The 15,700-nt window shown below is 35.6% G+C and overlaps 1 protein-coding gene across 1 annotated transcript in view; it reads right to left on the bottom strand.

Annotated features, from left to right (window-relative positions):
- LOC127872513 (neurogenic locus notch homolog protein 1-like) overlaps positions 1-15,700 on the bottom strand; it is a 36,382-nt gene that overhangs the window by 15,269 nt on the left and 5,413 nt on the right. Inside the window, exons 7-15 of the mRNA XM_052415837.1 lie at positions 15,597-15,688; positions 13,776-13,898; positions 12,435-13,261; positions 12,012-12,120; positions 11,424-11,632; positions 6,833-6,900; positions 2,941-3,032; positions 1,580-1,702; positions 374-1,086 (exon numbers count right to left, since the gene is read on the bottom strand). Coding sequence (XP_052271797.1) covers positions 374-1,086; positions 1,580-1,702; positions 2,941-3,032; positions 6,833-6,900; positions 11,424-11,632; positions 12,012-12,120; positions 12,435-13,261; positions 13,776-13,898; positions 15,597-15,688 — 2,356 coding nt within the window. The remainder of the gene's footprint in view (positions 1-373; positions 1,087-1,579; positions 1,703-2,940; positions 3,033-6,832; positions 6,901-11,423; positions 11,633-12,011; positions 12,121-12,434; positions 13,262-13,775; positions 13,899-15,596; positions 15,689-15,700) is intronic.

The raw sequence follows: 15,700 nt of genomic DNA, 5'->3' as shown, positions 1-15,700 counted from the left end.
TCACGTTTGTATTTATTTAATATATTTAATACAATCAACTCGAGATCAGCGGTCAGTCAAGGGGAATGACCAAAGTGTTCTCAGGTGGTCATTTTTCGGTTTGTAGTATTGATAGGTCGTAACACCACAGGTCGCTATAGCAAAGACACACAATAACCCTCATCTCACAAATATTTTTATTAAAAAGCATTGCATATGAATGATTATAGGAATGCTTGTGTATTATATATATATTTTTTTATTGAACTCACTATGTGTAATTTATTACATCACGATGTCAGGTGGATGGATGTATTTTCTTTAAAGATATTAACACTGGTCAATTAAAATATTACGAGCAATATGGTATTTCTTACATATAATTGATACTTACCACCGGAAAATGGAGCCAAACTCGCAAAAAGGTCCATTTCGCACACTGTGCCAGTCCAGTTCCGCGCGCATGCGCAGTTGAAAGAACCAATGGTATTGTTACATGTCCCGTTGTTCAAACATGGTGCTGTTAGACATTCGTCTAGGTCACTCTCGCAATTACGACCTGTCAAACCGCTGCCACAAATGCAGGAATACGATCCTTTCGTATTGCTGCACGTCGACTCGTACATACAAGGGGCAGAAGTGCTTAAGCACTCGTTCACATCGGTTTCGCAGGTGTCCCCTTCCCATTTCACTGGACATTCACAATAAAACGACCCTTCTGTGTTCGTACAGTTGCCCTTGTTCATACAAGCTGGCCGTGGGTTATTGCATTCGTCTATATCTAATGTACATTTCTCTCCCGTCCACCCTCTCTTGCAGGAACAATTATAGCCGGTCGGTTGATTGTTACACGTGCCGTTGTTCGAGCAAGGAAACGAGACGCAATGATTCTCGCTCAAACAATTCTTCCCCGTCCAGCCAGAGGGACTATTGCAATAATAAAAGCCCAGCATGTTAGTACAGTTTCCTGAATTCTGACAAGGAGTTTGGTCACATTCATTGATATCAAGCATGCAGTCGAGACCTGTCCACCCTTCAACGCACACACATGTGTAATTACCTCGAGTATTATTGCATCGCTGATGGGTTCCGCATGTAAATAGCGATCTGTGATCAAAAGAAGAAAACTATAAAGTATGTACTATATCTGTCAGTGAGTTTTAAATAGCAACGACATACTACAATGACTGGTATTAATTGTGTAATTATAATTGCAAGTCAAACGCCAACACACTGTCTATCATAGCCGCTTTTTGCTATGACATTATTTTTAAGAGCAGCAACATATAGAGTCCTACACCTGAATACAAGCACAATGGTCTGATTGGACAGTAACACGAATCACATGTTTGTTAAAGAAAACAACACTATATACAATATACTATTGTAAATGAAATTAATGATACATAATAAATACAAAGTTTGACAGCTCGTCTTCTTTATTAAAAAAGTCAACATATAATGGTGACTTGCCAATATTTATTTAGAACAAATACGGTTATTCTAGAACAAATAGGGAATACGGTTCGTTTATATTCTTAAATAAAATATGTTAATTTTGTTGTCATATATATTCGTGCTTCTAACAGCTCCAACTCACGTATTGCTGCATTCGTCAATATCGGTTGTGCATCTTGGTAAAGTCCATCCCGGCATGCATTCTTGTGGATTACCGGTCTCATTTTCACAGTGGTCACCCGCCCATCCATCTAGGCACGCACACCTGTTAAAACACCATTTACGTGTAATTTATCCCAAACGCATGGTAAATATTAGGTCACGCCGCGAAGCGGGAGGGAGAAACAAGAATACTGTTTGTCCGTCCGTCGGTCAGTCTGTCCCTACTCTTTTTTATTTCGCTGCAAATCTCTAATTTCTTTAAAGAATTTTAATGAAATACTTTTATGTTGTGGCTATTGAGACGAAGTGCAGAAGTCACAATTCATCAAAATCGACTTTACGCTATATTACAGTATATTTAAGCCCACACCTTTGTGTACCATCCATTGTCATAACTATGAAATGATTTTAAGGCAAACTGGCTCTAATGTTAATGCCATTGAAACATTGTGCATAATACATGGTCAGTCTTGCCTGCTAAAGGTTAAGGTCACACTTGAGGTTTTGAGCCTCTATGTTCGTGTTCGCTCCATATATCTCGTAGTAATTTTATGAACCTTAGCTCACAGGTTGTGCACATTGATATCATGTGTTGACAATAAAAGGAAGTCACGCGAACTCCATGTCAGTGGTCATAACATTTAGGTTATTTATTCACAATGCATAAGTAAGCTATCCACCTCAATGTAATGAGCATATTTTACTATCATTTTGTTTTACGACAGGCACTTAACCTAAGACAGTTTGTTCACTGTTTATTCAAGTATTCTGTTGCGTTGAATATTAGTCTTCCTCATGACTCGGTGCTTTCAGTATATCCATTTTCACGTTTACGTTCTATGAATTCGAATGTCCAAGAACAAAACGTTCATGCGTAGAAACGTAAGTCCACAAGTTTTTATACTGAATTCCTCGTTGACTGCTAGTTGAATTAACGCACACACTTAAACAGCTGAATGACCGTAATTATTGTGACGGCTAACAATTTGTGCAAAATTTCTCTTTTGTCTTTTTACGATTTATATCCTATGAACCCCGAATCACTATCGTGTTCGAAAATGCTCTTTTACCTGCAGATTTCGCTCAAACATTTAGAGCTAAATGATCTCAATAATTGTGTAAGATATCGTACAGGGAGGATTATCGACTAGTTTTACAGTTATGGTTCTTTTTCTTTTGTATCTCTAATAAATATTCCCAACATAGTATAAACTCTTTTGTTACAGCATGGCGGATGCTAACAAAAATAAATTTCTTACAACTATTATTACCGTAGAAAGCAATCGATTGGATGAAGATAAATATGTTTACACATTTTTTTTTAAATTAGTAAAACCTTACCTGAAGCTCCCTACTGTGTTGGTGCATGGTCCTCTGTTTCTACAAGGGCGTCCTCTTGTGCACTCATCCACATCGGACTTACATTCCAAACCCTGATAATTATATTAATTGGCATTTAATGTGTTTTGTTTTAAAATAAGGGACTATTCACAGTTGTTAGTGAAAGTTTCTATAAATGCAACTTTAATAAACAAACAAGATATTCACCAGAATAAAGCTATTTATTTTGTCGTTTGTACAGTATTGTATAGCCGCTTGGGTACTTTACTCGAATAAATACTACGGACAAATTATTCCCTGAAATAATCTTCAGTTTGATTTTTCTTATAGTATTGACGTTGAAAAGATACTTGAGTTTCCATAGTGTCGCGCTTTGCTATTCTCTTACATTTAAATTAAATTCCTCCGACCTCTTATTTTACCGTTAGTTCAAAGAAATGCATCTTTATTTTAATTAAACCATACATAATTAATACTAACCTCGAAACCGACTTTACACTTGCATGGTTGAGGCTCTGTAAGATTGCAACTGGCAGTGAATGGGCCGAAACATGTCAGGCTTCCACAAGATACGTCAGGTTCTACAGTTGTTGTTGCAGCAACATTCTATTAACGATTATTATAAAATACGGCATTCAACAGTCATGATTTAATGATCTGTGTCTATTGGTAAGAATTTTTTTCTATTATAAATTCACCGAATGGTACGACTAGTACGCATTTACACGCATTGACAGTTTTCCTTGTGATACATGTTTCATAATTGGTTCTTGGCCTCAGAAAAAAAGGAATGAAGTTAATTCAGCGGTAATTTATAGTGTCGCCATTAAGGAAAACAAAAAAGTTCTCTGAAACATTAACAATACAAATAAAAAGCTATTTTGAAAATATTAAATCAAACAACACTCACCCCGATGGGATCATGAACAATGCTGTATACAAGAACCGCCGCACTAACAAGGCGAAACACACTTTCCAACTGTCTCATGTCTGCCATAAAATGCAGCCACGCGATCGAGTGTTGTAAGTAGAGTTGTCAGTTGAATGCAATTTCATCTAGAGCTTTAACAGAGTCTTAATACTGTTTTGCTTCAACAATTTAAATCAAGTCAGAGACTTGCCATTGATATGTGTTTTAATTGGTTTTGGCTTAGAATAGTCCAGGGTTTCAATGACAAATGTGTTGTCATGTTGGACATTGTAATTGAAGATTGTCTCAAATTAATCATCGTATATACAGTTAAGTATTTTTGTGAAGTATAATGGGCCTAATGCAGCCAATAATGCTATTGAACTTCGGCTTTATTTGAATCTAATGAGGGAATTTGATTGTTTGAACTGCTGTGACCGAGATTGTCTGATAATGAAAAAAAACGAAAAGGAAAACATGTAAATCAGCCATTCAGGCTTTCATCTTGAGTTCTCAAGTAGTCTCCTATCATTAACAATCTTGATGAACACTTAGAACTTATCAAGGGAATGGTTAAATATTATTTACATTATCAGCTGGTCTCTCCAGATGGCGTCAAATTATCTCTGGTAGCTCTCACACGCAGTATTTAATCATGTTGACATTGAATACTGTAAAATCATTTTTATTCGTAGGACATCAATTTTCGTTGATTTCGTTAGTTTACCGATCCACGAATTAGCACAAACACATGACCTAATATGACCGATGTAAATTGATTTTTTTTCCTAAATCAGCGATCCACAAATTTATGTGTCCGCAAACAAGTCATTTTGTTTGAATACCCACGGAATTTCATGCTCAATGATGTTTTAGTACTCGTATTGAACAAACGTAAATTTTTTATTTTGAATATTAATATTTTCGTGAAAATAATGTTTCTATTTAATTGACAACAATCGTTAACTTCTATCCGATAAAATGAAACTACAAAAAAACTTGGAATCGTTTAATTCCGTTAAATATAACTAATCAAGAAACGACAATCAACATACATGCAATTATTAAATCTGAATAAATATTAAGCTGAAATCATGAATCGATCACACAACATTAAATAGTAAGGAAATCATGAATCTAAAACCAACCGCTGTCATATTTTGTTTATCTATCAAGACATATCTAGAAAATATAAAGGCCTACTTTTTCCGATGCGAGACCTTTTCATATTTATATATTATCTTTCCACAACAAGATATCTCATGTTGTTGAGAGGATCTTCCGAACCTGAGGCTACAAGTACTGAGGACCCGGAGTGTTTTCCGGCATTCCCTCCTACTGAACGTCGTCGACTCACTCACGGTGGGTGCAATTTAAATTTGAGCTGCAAATTTCAGCGCTTAAGTTTTTATTATACCCAAAGTTATTTAATTTTGGTGTTGTCTCGTTCTGCATCTGGAGAAAACCGGAGTTAAACGCAGGGATCCTACCCGTCCGGTGTGGTTACCAACAACCAAATTCATAAGCGCCGGAATGTGTGCTTATGTCGTCGAGTTGAGAATCACTTGTGATTTAAGATTTATATGACCTGGTATAAGACGTCAATTTGGGTCCACTCTGTGACCAGAGCGAGATGACAATACAAAGTAGTACATACATATGTGTTTTCTTTGGATCTTGTTGTGTCCAATAAAGAACAATTTATTCTGTCAGTAATGTTGATTCATTAAACTCTAAACAATTCATTCACGCAAATGCTAGATACCCTACTGTATTGGCTCCGAAAGGGTGTAAAATGATATGAGGAAAATTATGTTTTATTTATTTTTATCGTATAACACATGGTTTTATGTTAACAAGAAAAACACACAGCACTCTGTTTATTGACAAATACAAAAATATGCTACACAACCCATAAATAACTTTGCATATTATTAAAAATCATCAAGAGTGTGTAATAAAATAATAATTATCAATGCAAATTTATACATAAAACACAAAGCCATTTATTTTCAGGCTGTGCATACAACACACACTGGAATCACAATAGTAACAAAACACATCTTAAAGATATAAAAAATATCTCAAAATATATTGTACCTGCTTTGCATCAGCTTTAAATTTGTGTATAATTTGTAAATGTAGCTTTAATAGCTGACGGGCCAATCACATGTTTTTCTGTAGAAACACACTTATGTTACATTAAACTTGATTGACCCCGTATTGCGTTTTTTTTTCAGTTTCCTGCCCCTTAGTCAAGTCTTGTTGAACAGGAAAAGGAAACTATATATTATTTATTAAATGCAATTATCCAAAGTATTAAACATTTGAAATCTAAACAAGGATTGATTTAAAGTTAAGTTCAGCTAAATGGTCCGCAAAATAACAAAGTTCATGTACCGGTAATAGTTTTGTTGATATTGTCTTATTTGCCAATTATGTTCAGTTTGCTCTTGAACATGGAAATATTCAAGAAACTCAATTAAACAAATATCGATGATAGCGTTAGCGTAGTATGGAGCGGCATTATTTTTTGCGACATCGTTATTGTCGAGATATTGATTTATTATTAAGAAACACAACAAAGACATTACGACGGATGAATTCGGGAATGTAATTTTAAAAGCCGCATCTATTCTGTTCTCTTACGTAACTGGTGACCATTTGAAATCTTTCTCACATCGATTAAAAACCATTATTTCAATGAACACTACGTCCAATTGCAAACATTAAAGCTACACATATCATTGTTGTCATCATCAATATATTATGATTGAATAATAGTTGAGAACGTTAATGTCAAATATGACTGAAACGCGACCCAATTTAAGAATGAATTGTCATGTTTACGACTTAACGGCGCCCTGATCTCATTCCCTGCTTTGCAATTGGCGTTTCTAAATCAAATTATATATTATACGTCACATGTGAAGTTGATGCTTTGATATAGCATCAATGCCCGAACTTCTTGAACAGAAATACGCGAGATACTCCTGCCCCAACAGCAGCCAAGCTCCCTAATACCGAACCCACGATGACCCCCGTGTTACCTGAATAGTAAAACCACAATATAACATAATAATAACAAGATAAGTATTGATGCAAACCATCAAAGGGCGTCGGGAATTTCAGTGTAAAAGGGACTCAATGAAGTTACATGGAACGATTTTTTTTCCACTGTAAATATTTATATATTGGCCTATTATTTTAAACAAAATAGAAAAAGATACTGGTATAACCATTATCTATGATTTTGTGTTATAACTCCCAAATAACCATTATCTATGATGTTGTGTTATAACCCCCAAATAACCATTATCTATGATTTTGTGTTGTAACCCCCAAATATTTCATAGTTCATATTATTTACATTGGCTTCCTTTTTTTACTGTCATCCGTGTGCAGTTTTCATTAATGGAACAGATCTTTGTAGGTTTGAAAAAATCTGCTTCATCTTGTAAGCGTAATTTCATATTTTTCTCAACTTCAAGGGGAGATGATTCTGAACTTATTCTTACGTTGCTCATTTACGATAGGGGTTGAGTACTCATTGATATGAAAACACTGTAAAAGTTTTAATGTGTTTACGAACCCCCCACCCTCTCACACATATATTTAATGGGCATAATAAAAAGAAAAAAAAAATGTTACAATAAAACAGCATATTTATTTAAACTAAAATTACATCAAAACAAAAAGTTAACATAGAACACAAATAAAATAATTTGATTCTACTGGGGCTCGAACCTTGGGCCTCTCACAAGTGAAGCGAGCGTGTAACCACTACACTACGGAACCGCTTGAAAAATCACCTTCTAACTAAGATATTAAAAAGCTATTAATAGTTGGTTTAAATGTAAACCCGGAAGTTTAAACGCTGGAAAGTGAGCGGGGTTAAAGGTCCATACCAAAGGGTCCATACCACTGGCAAGATACTGGTCAGGCCTGCGGCCTTCTATATGTGGTTCTTAAAAAACACCCTGTAAAAGGACTTGATAGTAATGAGACTGGGGTGCTGTGATGGTGCTCCTCATTGATTAGCGGCTGCTTCCTTTATCAAGACTCATTATTACAATTAATAATACGTGTCGCGCTTCGCGCTCTATAGAGCCTTTATTAGTAACTAGGTGGTTGCTAGGATAGTGGAACAAAGAAGTTTTGTTTTTATACAAAACCAGAAAGTTTCACCGGTTCGCGTATTTGCCCAGTCCTTGTGATCTTTTATTATTGCCCAGTCCCTGTGATCAGTTATTAATTTAAAGAATTAGCTTTGCATTATTGGCAATACATGTTGTAGTAAATGTAATAGGCACAAATGCAGTAATTATTTACACTAATTTACACAAAAAATCACCACTATGCAAGATATTCTGACAACAAACATATATACATTGATACGTAAAATAACTTCTCCCATAAGCGAAAAAAACGTTTTGACATACTAGTCGCCGCACTTCAGTGCGACGCCAATAATAATGGGTGTTCACGTATATCTGTAAGAAACTGAAGACGAAGGATTCACGCCAAGATTTTGTCACCGAATAGATTTATTTTGAAAAATGTATTAGTTTTTTGCCATATAGACATATTTATTGATAAATGCCCTTAAATTAAAGCCATCTGTGTAATAAAATATTTACTCTTGCTTAATGGTTAGTATGGATTATCTAGAAAAATAGTTGGAAGTTATAAACATAAATGACTTTATACGTATTCTCAGGAATGGTTCGGACTTTATAGCAGGTCTGTTCCCAGTTGTTTCCTGTTTAGTTTTTAAGACACGTGGAAATGAATGAACCAACTGTAATATTACACAAACCTTTGTTCTTGTATGGACCTGTTTTAAAAACGGTTGCCCATTTTCACACATGGTGATGAATACCATTCATCTGTATCTTTATGCAATTTCGCCTTCACATCCATTTCGACAGGAACAGTTCCTACCGGTTGGTCCATTCATGCACGCGTCATTATTCAAACATGGTGCCGTATGACAACAGCTTTTAAACATAATGTTCATAAAAATACGCCCGGAAAATTAGCGGGGGACCTTTTTAAAACACCTTTCTTAAACCCTCTGAACATTTTTCCAGGCACATAATATAGCGGCGAATCTCGCCAAAAAAATGGACGAAAGAAAAGTGTCTATGGTTCTGTTTGTTTCTGTGCAGTTTTTACAAGTCAATCCTAAGGGTCATTGAGACTCATTGAAACTCATAAGAACCAAGTGCCAAGAAGCCCTTTGATGACAAACATCTTTCGATGCGATACAATCGTCAAAGTCATTGTTGCAGTGTTCTCCGGTCTACTCGTAGTCACAAACACTCCAGAAACATCAGAGCGTCATTATTGAATAAGTTAAATGCCGTCATTTTGGGCATGATCTTTGCGATGTGTAACGTGCGCTTGAATATTGTACTGCAAAAGGGATCTGGAGTATTTATGTTTCCTGTCGCGCTGCCCAGATTGTTGCCCGAACTTTGTACTCAAAAATGAAAGCGGGGAGGAAAACTTAAATTTAAATTCCGAGTTTGATTATTACCGATTACAGCCATACGAAATTAACGGGTAAACACAATTTTACCACCTTCAACTCCTCCTTCTCTCACATTATAAGCAAAGGATATATTATTTTGTACCCATTTCTTTTTTCCCTTAACATCAACATAATTGTGATTATTTTTCGTCATAGTCGCCATTCTTGTTATAATTGTAAATATCATCATCTTTCGCAATTTTACTCGTTTTTCTAATACAGCCATTTAAATATATTTAATACATTCGCAAAATATATTTCCATATGTGTTTATTAATGAACATACGATTATCTTATCGTTACCTTTAACACCTACAAAAACATCAAAAACACGTATCAATTGGCTATGGACAAATTAACTTATTGGTGTGTTTTAGTCCACTTTTGACACAACACATCCCTGTTGTTTGTGGACTTTAAAACATATGGACATTGCTCTGTCCGTACAGAAAAATCAGGCACAAAACTTCCCGCCTAAACTGGATTTTTTAAGAAGAGACTTTCTTTAAACTAAAAATATCATAAAAACGGAAAGTGTGTGACTGAACAGGTTAATGGGACGACACTTTACGCACATGCATTAAACCTCCTTTTACCAGAACACGGTAAAATTATTAAAGCTCATCATTCTATTTCATATTAAGATATTGTATGCTGTAGACATAGAGCGACATTATTAATATTGCACTGCTTCACAACTGAACATGATTTTTACCTCAAATGTTTAATTTAACCCATTAATGCCTAGCGTCTAGAAAAAAGGCCTTGGCAAACAGCGTAGACCCAGATGAGACGCCGCATGATGCGGCGTCTGATCAGGGTCTGCGCTGTTTGCTTAAAGGAATTTCTGTAAGAAATATTCTAAATATAGAAATAAATATATCAGACATCCCAAATTGTGGAAATAAATTGATCCAATTTAGAAGGATGGGAGAGTCCACTAGGCATAAATGGGTTAATCAAATTTCCCAACTAATCCTGATAAGATGGAGATCTGAGAGAGGCTTTGAAACTCTGAGATCAATAATTACTCTTTTCAAATGAATATTCATAGCAAGATAACGAAACAAATAATCTCTGAAGGCCAGTTGAGATTATTGTTGTAGTGTTAGACTTCATCTACTGAACGGTAAAATTATGTGAAGAAAGCTCGGCGTTTTCGTTGAAAATCAGTTTACGTTAGATAAAAAACATACCTTCCGATCAAAACATGTTTATGTCATTTTTTAACTATTTAGTTGGATATTTTGTTTTACAAATGGTATCATCCACTTTGGTATAGTTACTTCCTTTCCATATTGAAGTCCCCGTTTAATTCGTGATGAACGAATACTTATTGAATGATTGCGAAACATATTTTGTGCTATGTTATTCACAAATTGCCTCTGGATTTATTGTATAGAAACTGCATCCTTAAATCCTTAACCCCAGTCGTTCGCCTTCGCAAATTCGACCTTATTACTCAAGCTTCGCAAAAATAAGCCATTTATGTTTAGAGGAATATTGCCTTAGGGCTGCTAAAGTACAGTTTGAAATAATAAAAAAGAACATCGCATGCATAGCGTATGTGTACAAACAACGAGGTTTTAAGGTTGTATGTTTTACATTAACGTTTTGAACTTGACTTTATAAATAATAAATAAACTGTTTCAACTTCTATATTTGGTTACTATTCGATGGCATTGAGTAACTAACGTATCTAAAAAAAAATCTGCATATACAATATTAGAATTCAATAAACCTAAAATGTTACCTTAATTTACGCAAAACATATCGTTATATGCAACGATAGGTTATTAAATACTTTTACAAAAAAGTTCTACAAATACTTGTGAACACAGAAGAATTTATACATGTATCTTGATAATTTCTTAACTAAATGATCAGAAAAAACCTATAACAATGTACTGAACTATCTTATAAACGATATGGGTTTAACATATATAAGAACCAAACATATAATGAATCACACATGTTTACAAACGCAATCCTCAGAAAGCAAAACGTCCACAGAAAGCTAAACTTCTTTCTAAGTGCGCGTAACAAGTCCTTTTATGCCATTCCACAATCCGGAACCAAGGGCCTGCACCCGCATTGCCCCCGCTGCGAACGTACCCTTGATTCTGTCAGCTACGGTAGGCCTTACGTCAGATGCGGACGCCTCACCCTTGTCACTGGCGGTGGGTTCGAGGGTTTTGGTTTTATCAAAAGCAATCTTGGCTACTTCTTGCTGAACTTTGATCGACCTGGCAAAAGGAAACAATCTCAGGGTGTCATGCGTTTAATAAATAAACTGGTGATTATGGCCTTGTTTGTTTTGATGGACCATAGAACAATGAAAATCGTTTACCGTACTGTGAACATTACTATATAAGAATAAACACGATTATAGCAGGACCTCCGTTTTCGCAAAGTACATTTTATAACCATTGATTATTTCAGATGATTTAATAAGCGATTGCCGTAATGAATCATCCACGCAAAGAACTTAATGACATCAAAGACTGGACCTGATTTATACATAATGTGCGAATGAAGTGCGAATGAATGAATAATTAAACAATAGTTCTGTGATTTGAAGAAAATAAAAAATGATATTTTACAGAAAATAAAATTAACGGTTACTGGAGCTTATTGAAGATCACAATTCCAGCAACCAGGCCCCCTATTATCAAGAGACACACTAGAATCGGACCCAGTATTACCCACGTGTTCTCCGTTCCAAAACCCGCACCTGAAAAAGTAATTGTATAATTGTAATATTTATAAAAACGGAATTTGCGTTTTGAAATATTTTTTTTACATCTATCGAAGCGGTACTGTGGTAATTTGAAATAATGTCTTTAAAGTGTAACCTCTTATTAAAAATGACGAACTGTCCTCAAAATACATGTAATCTAACTGAGTAGTACTTGATTCATTTGTCTGTATTCACCCCTTAGCAATTCGATATCAGCTACATTTGAATTTTGTTTTTAAACATTTATACACATCAATTAGAATTCCACAATAAGTGTAGTAAAGTTCATAATGGGCGATGTTACTAACCACCAGAAAATGGTGCAAAACTCGCCAGGAGGTCTATTTCACACATTGAACCCGTCCAGTTCCGTGTGCATGCGCAGTTGAAAGAACCAACGGTATTGTTACATGTCCCGTTGTTCAAACATGGCGCTGTTAGACATTCGTCTAGGTCACTCTCGCAATTACGACCTGTTAAACCGCTGCCACAAATGCAGGAATACGATCCTTTCGTATTGCTGCACGTCGACTCGTACATACAAGGGGCAGAAGTGCTTAAACACTCGTTCACATCGGTTTCACATGTGTCCCCTTCCCATTCCACTGGGCATTCACAATAAAACGACCCTTCTGTGTTCGTACAGTTCCCATTGTTCATACAAGCTGGCCGTGGATTATTGCATTCGTCTATATCTAATGTACATTTCTCTCCCGTCCACCCTCTCTGGCAGGAACAATTATAGCCGGTCGGCTGATTGTTACAAGTGCCGTTGTTCGAGCAAGGAGACGAGAAACAATGATTCTCGATCGAACAGTTTTTCCCCGTCCATTTCGTGTGACACAAACATGCATATGCACCTTCAGTGTCCGTACATGTTGCATTATTCATACACGGTGACACAACGCATTCATCTACATAAGTCGCACACAATGTGCCAGTCCAGCCAGAGAGACAGTTGCAATTAAAAGAGCCTTGCGTGTTACTACAGGTTCCTGAATTCTGACATGGATTCTGATCGCATTCGTTGATGTCCAACATGCAATCGAGACCGGTCCACCCTTTGTCGCATACACATGTGTAATTTCCTCGCGTATTATTGCATCGCTGGTGAGTGCCGCATGAAAAAAGCGATCTGTGATCAAAAGAAGAAAAATATCAAGTATGTACTATATCTGTCCGTGAGTTTTTTTAAATAGCAACGACATACTACAATGACTGGTAATAATTGTGTAACTATAATTGCAAGTCAAACCCCAACACACTGCGATTATTAACCGTGCTTAACATGACCGCTTTTTCTATGACATTATTTTTAAGAGCAGCATATAGAGTCTTACAACTGAATACGAGCACATTGGTATGATTGATTATTGGACAGTGGCATGAATCGCATGTTTGTTAAAGAAAACATCACTATATACAATATACTATTGAAAATCAAACTAATAATAAATAATAAATACAAAGTTTGACAGCTCGTCTTCGTTATTCAAAAAGTCAACTTATAATGGTGACTTGCCAATATTTATTTAGACCAAATATGGTTCTTCTAGAACAAATAGGGAATACGGTTCGTTTATATTCTTAAATAAAATATATTAATTTTGTTGTCATATATATTTATGCTTCTAACAGCTCTAACTCACGTATTGCTGCATTCGTCAATATCGGTTGTGCATCTTGGTAAAGTCCATCCCGGCATGCATTCTTGTGGATTACCGGTCTCATTTTCACAGTGGTCACCCGCCCATCCATCTAGACACGCACACCTGTTAAAACACCATTTATTTATACTTTATATCAACCGTATGGTAATTGTTATCTCACGCCGCGAAGCGGGAGGGAGAAACAAGAATACCGATTGTCCGTCCGTCGGTCAGTATGTCCCTATGTTTTGTTTTCGTTCCAAATGTCTAAATTCTTTTAAGAATTTTACTGTAATACTTTTATGTTGTGGATATTGGGGCGATGGAAAGGAGGCATAATTCAGCCAAATCGATTTAAGTAAAATTTCACGATATAAGGATCAATATTTAAGTCCACATCTTTGTCTACCATCCATTGTCATAACCTTGCAATGATTTTAAGGCAAACTGGCTCTCATGTTGATGTCATTGAAACATTTTGCGTAATACATGGTCAGTCTTGCCTGCTAAAGGTCAAGGTCATAATTGAGGTCTTGAGCCTCTATGTTCGTGTTCGCTCCATATATCTCATAGTAATTTCATTAACCATAGCTCACATGTTAAGCACAATGATATCATGTGTAGAAGATAAACGGAAGTCACGCAAACTCTATGTCAGTGTTCATAACATTTAGGTTATTTATTCAGAATGCATATGTAAGCTATCTACCTCAATGTCAAGGGTATATTTTACTATACAAATTGCCTCGACGGGCACTTAAACTAAGATAGTTTTTGTATTGTTTATTCAAGTATCCTGTTGCGTTGAATATAGAGAATCATAGGTTAGTGTTTATTACAGATCAGGTTTATCATGCAAGGCTTAGAAAACAAAAAGCACGAGCCTTGGCGAGTTCTTTTTCGTTTTCGTGCCGTACTTTGATTATGAATGAAGTGTAACCAAGATCAGTGTATTACTCCGCGTTCCAAAAATAACTGCTGATCATATAATCATTTTTTTTAAATCAGAATATCGTTCTGTGACAAAAAGTCCTGCTTTATTAATTCAAATCTATTCATATTGAATTGCAAATCTAAAAGTTTTATAACATCAATTTAACATTTAGTTGTAATATACAAGGAACTACATTTGTTTACAACGTAGCCTATAAACGTAGCAGGTGCCGTTGATTATAGCAGAAATTTAATAAACGGGGCTTTAATCAACCGAATTCGCTGTAAAAGTGGGATAAATTAGCTTTCCTCATGACTCGATGCTTTCATTATATCATTGCTCACGTTCACGTTCTATAAATTCGAAAGGACAAGAAGAAAACAAGATTTGTACTTGTATGTCCGTACGGTCCGTACGTTTATGCGTAGAAACGTAAGTTTCAAAGTCTTTGTACTCAATTCCTCTTTGAATGCTAGTTGAATTAAGGCAAACACTTTAACAGCTGAATGACCGTTATGATTGTAACGGCAAAACGTTATGCAGAATTTCCCATTGGTCTTTTTATAATATATACCATAGAATCCCTCAAAACACTTTGGTATGTGAAACTACTCTTTACCTTGCAGATTTCGGTCAAACCTTCACAGCGTAATGAGCTTACTGTTTAAGTTATCGCTAAGATAGGATCATCGATCGTTTTTACAGAGTTAAACTGGTTCTTTTTCTATTGTTTTTCACTATATAATCTTTAGTGCCAAAAAGTGTACAAAACTCATTTGTTACAGCATGGCGGATGTTCACACAAATATTTATTGAAAACAATCTATTGGTTGAAGGTGAATATAGTAACAAAAAATCGTATAGTTTTTATTTTTGAAAGACCTTACCTGAAGCTCCCTACTGTGTTGGTGCATGGTCCTCTGTTTCTACAAGGGCTTCCTTTTTTGCACTCATCTACGTCGGACTTACATTCCAAACCCTGATAATAATA

Source organism: Dreissena polymorpha, chromosome 3 (genome assembly GCF_020536995.1).
Source record: "Dreissena polymorpha isolate Duluth1 chromosome 3, UMN_Dpol_1.0, whole genome shotgun sequence".
NCBI classification, from domain to species: Eukaryota; Metazoa; Mollusca; class Bivalvia; order Myida; family Dreissenidae; genus Dreissena; species Dreissena polymorpha.
This window is presented reverse-complemented; position numbering and strand designations above follow the sequence as displayed.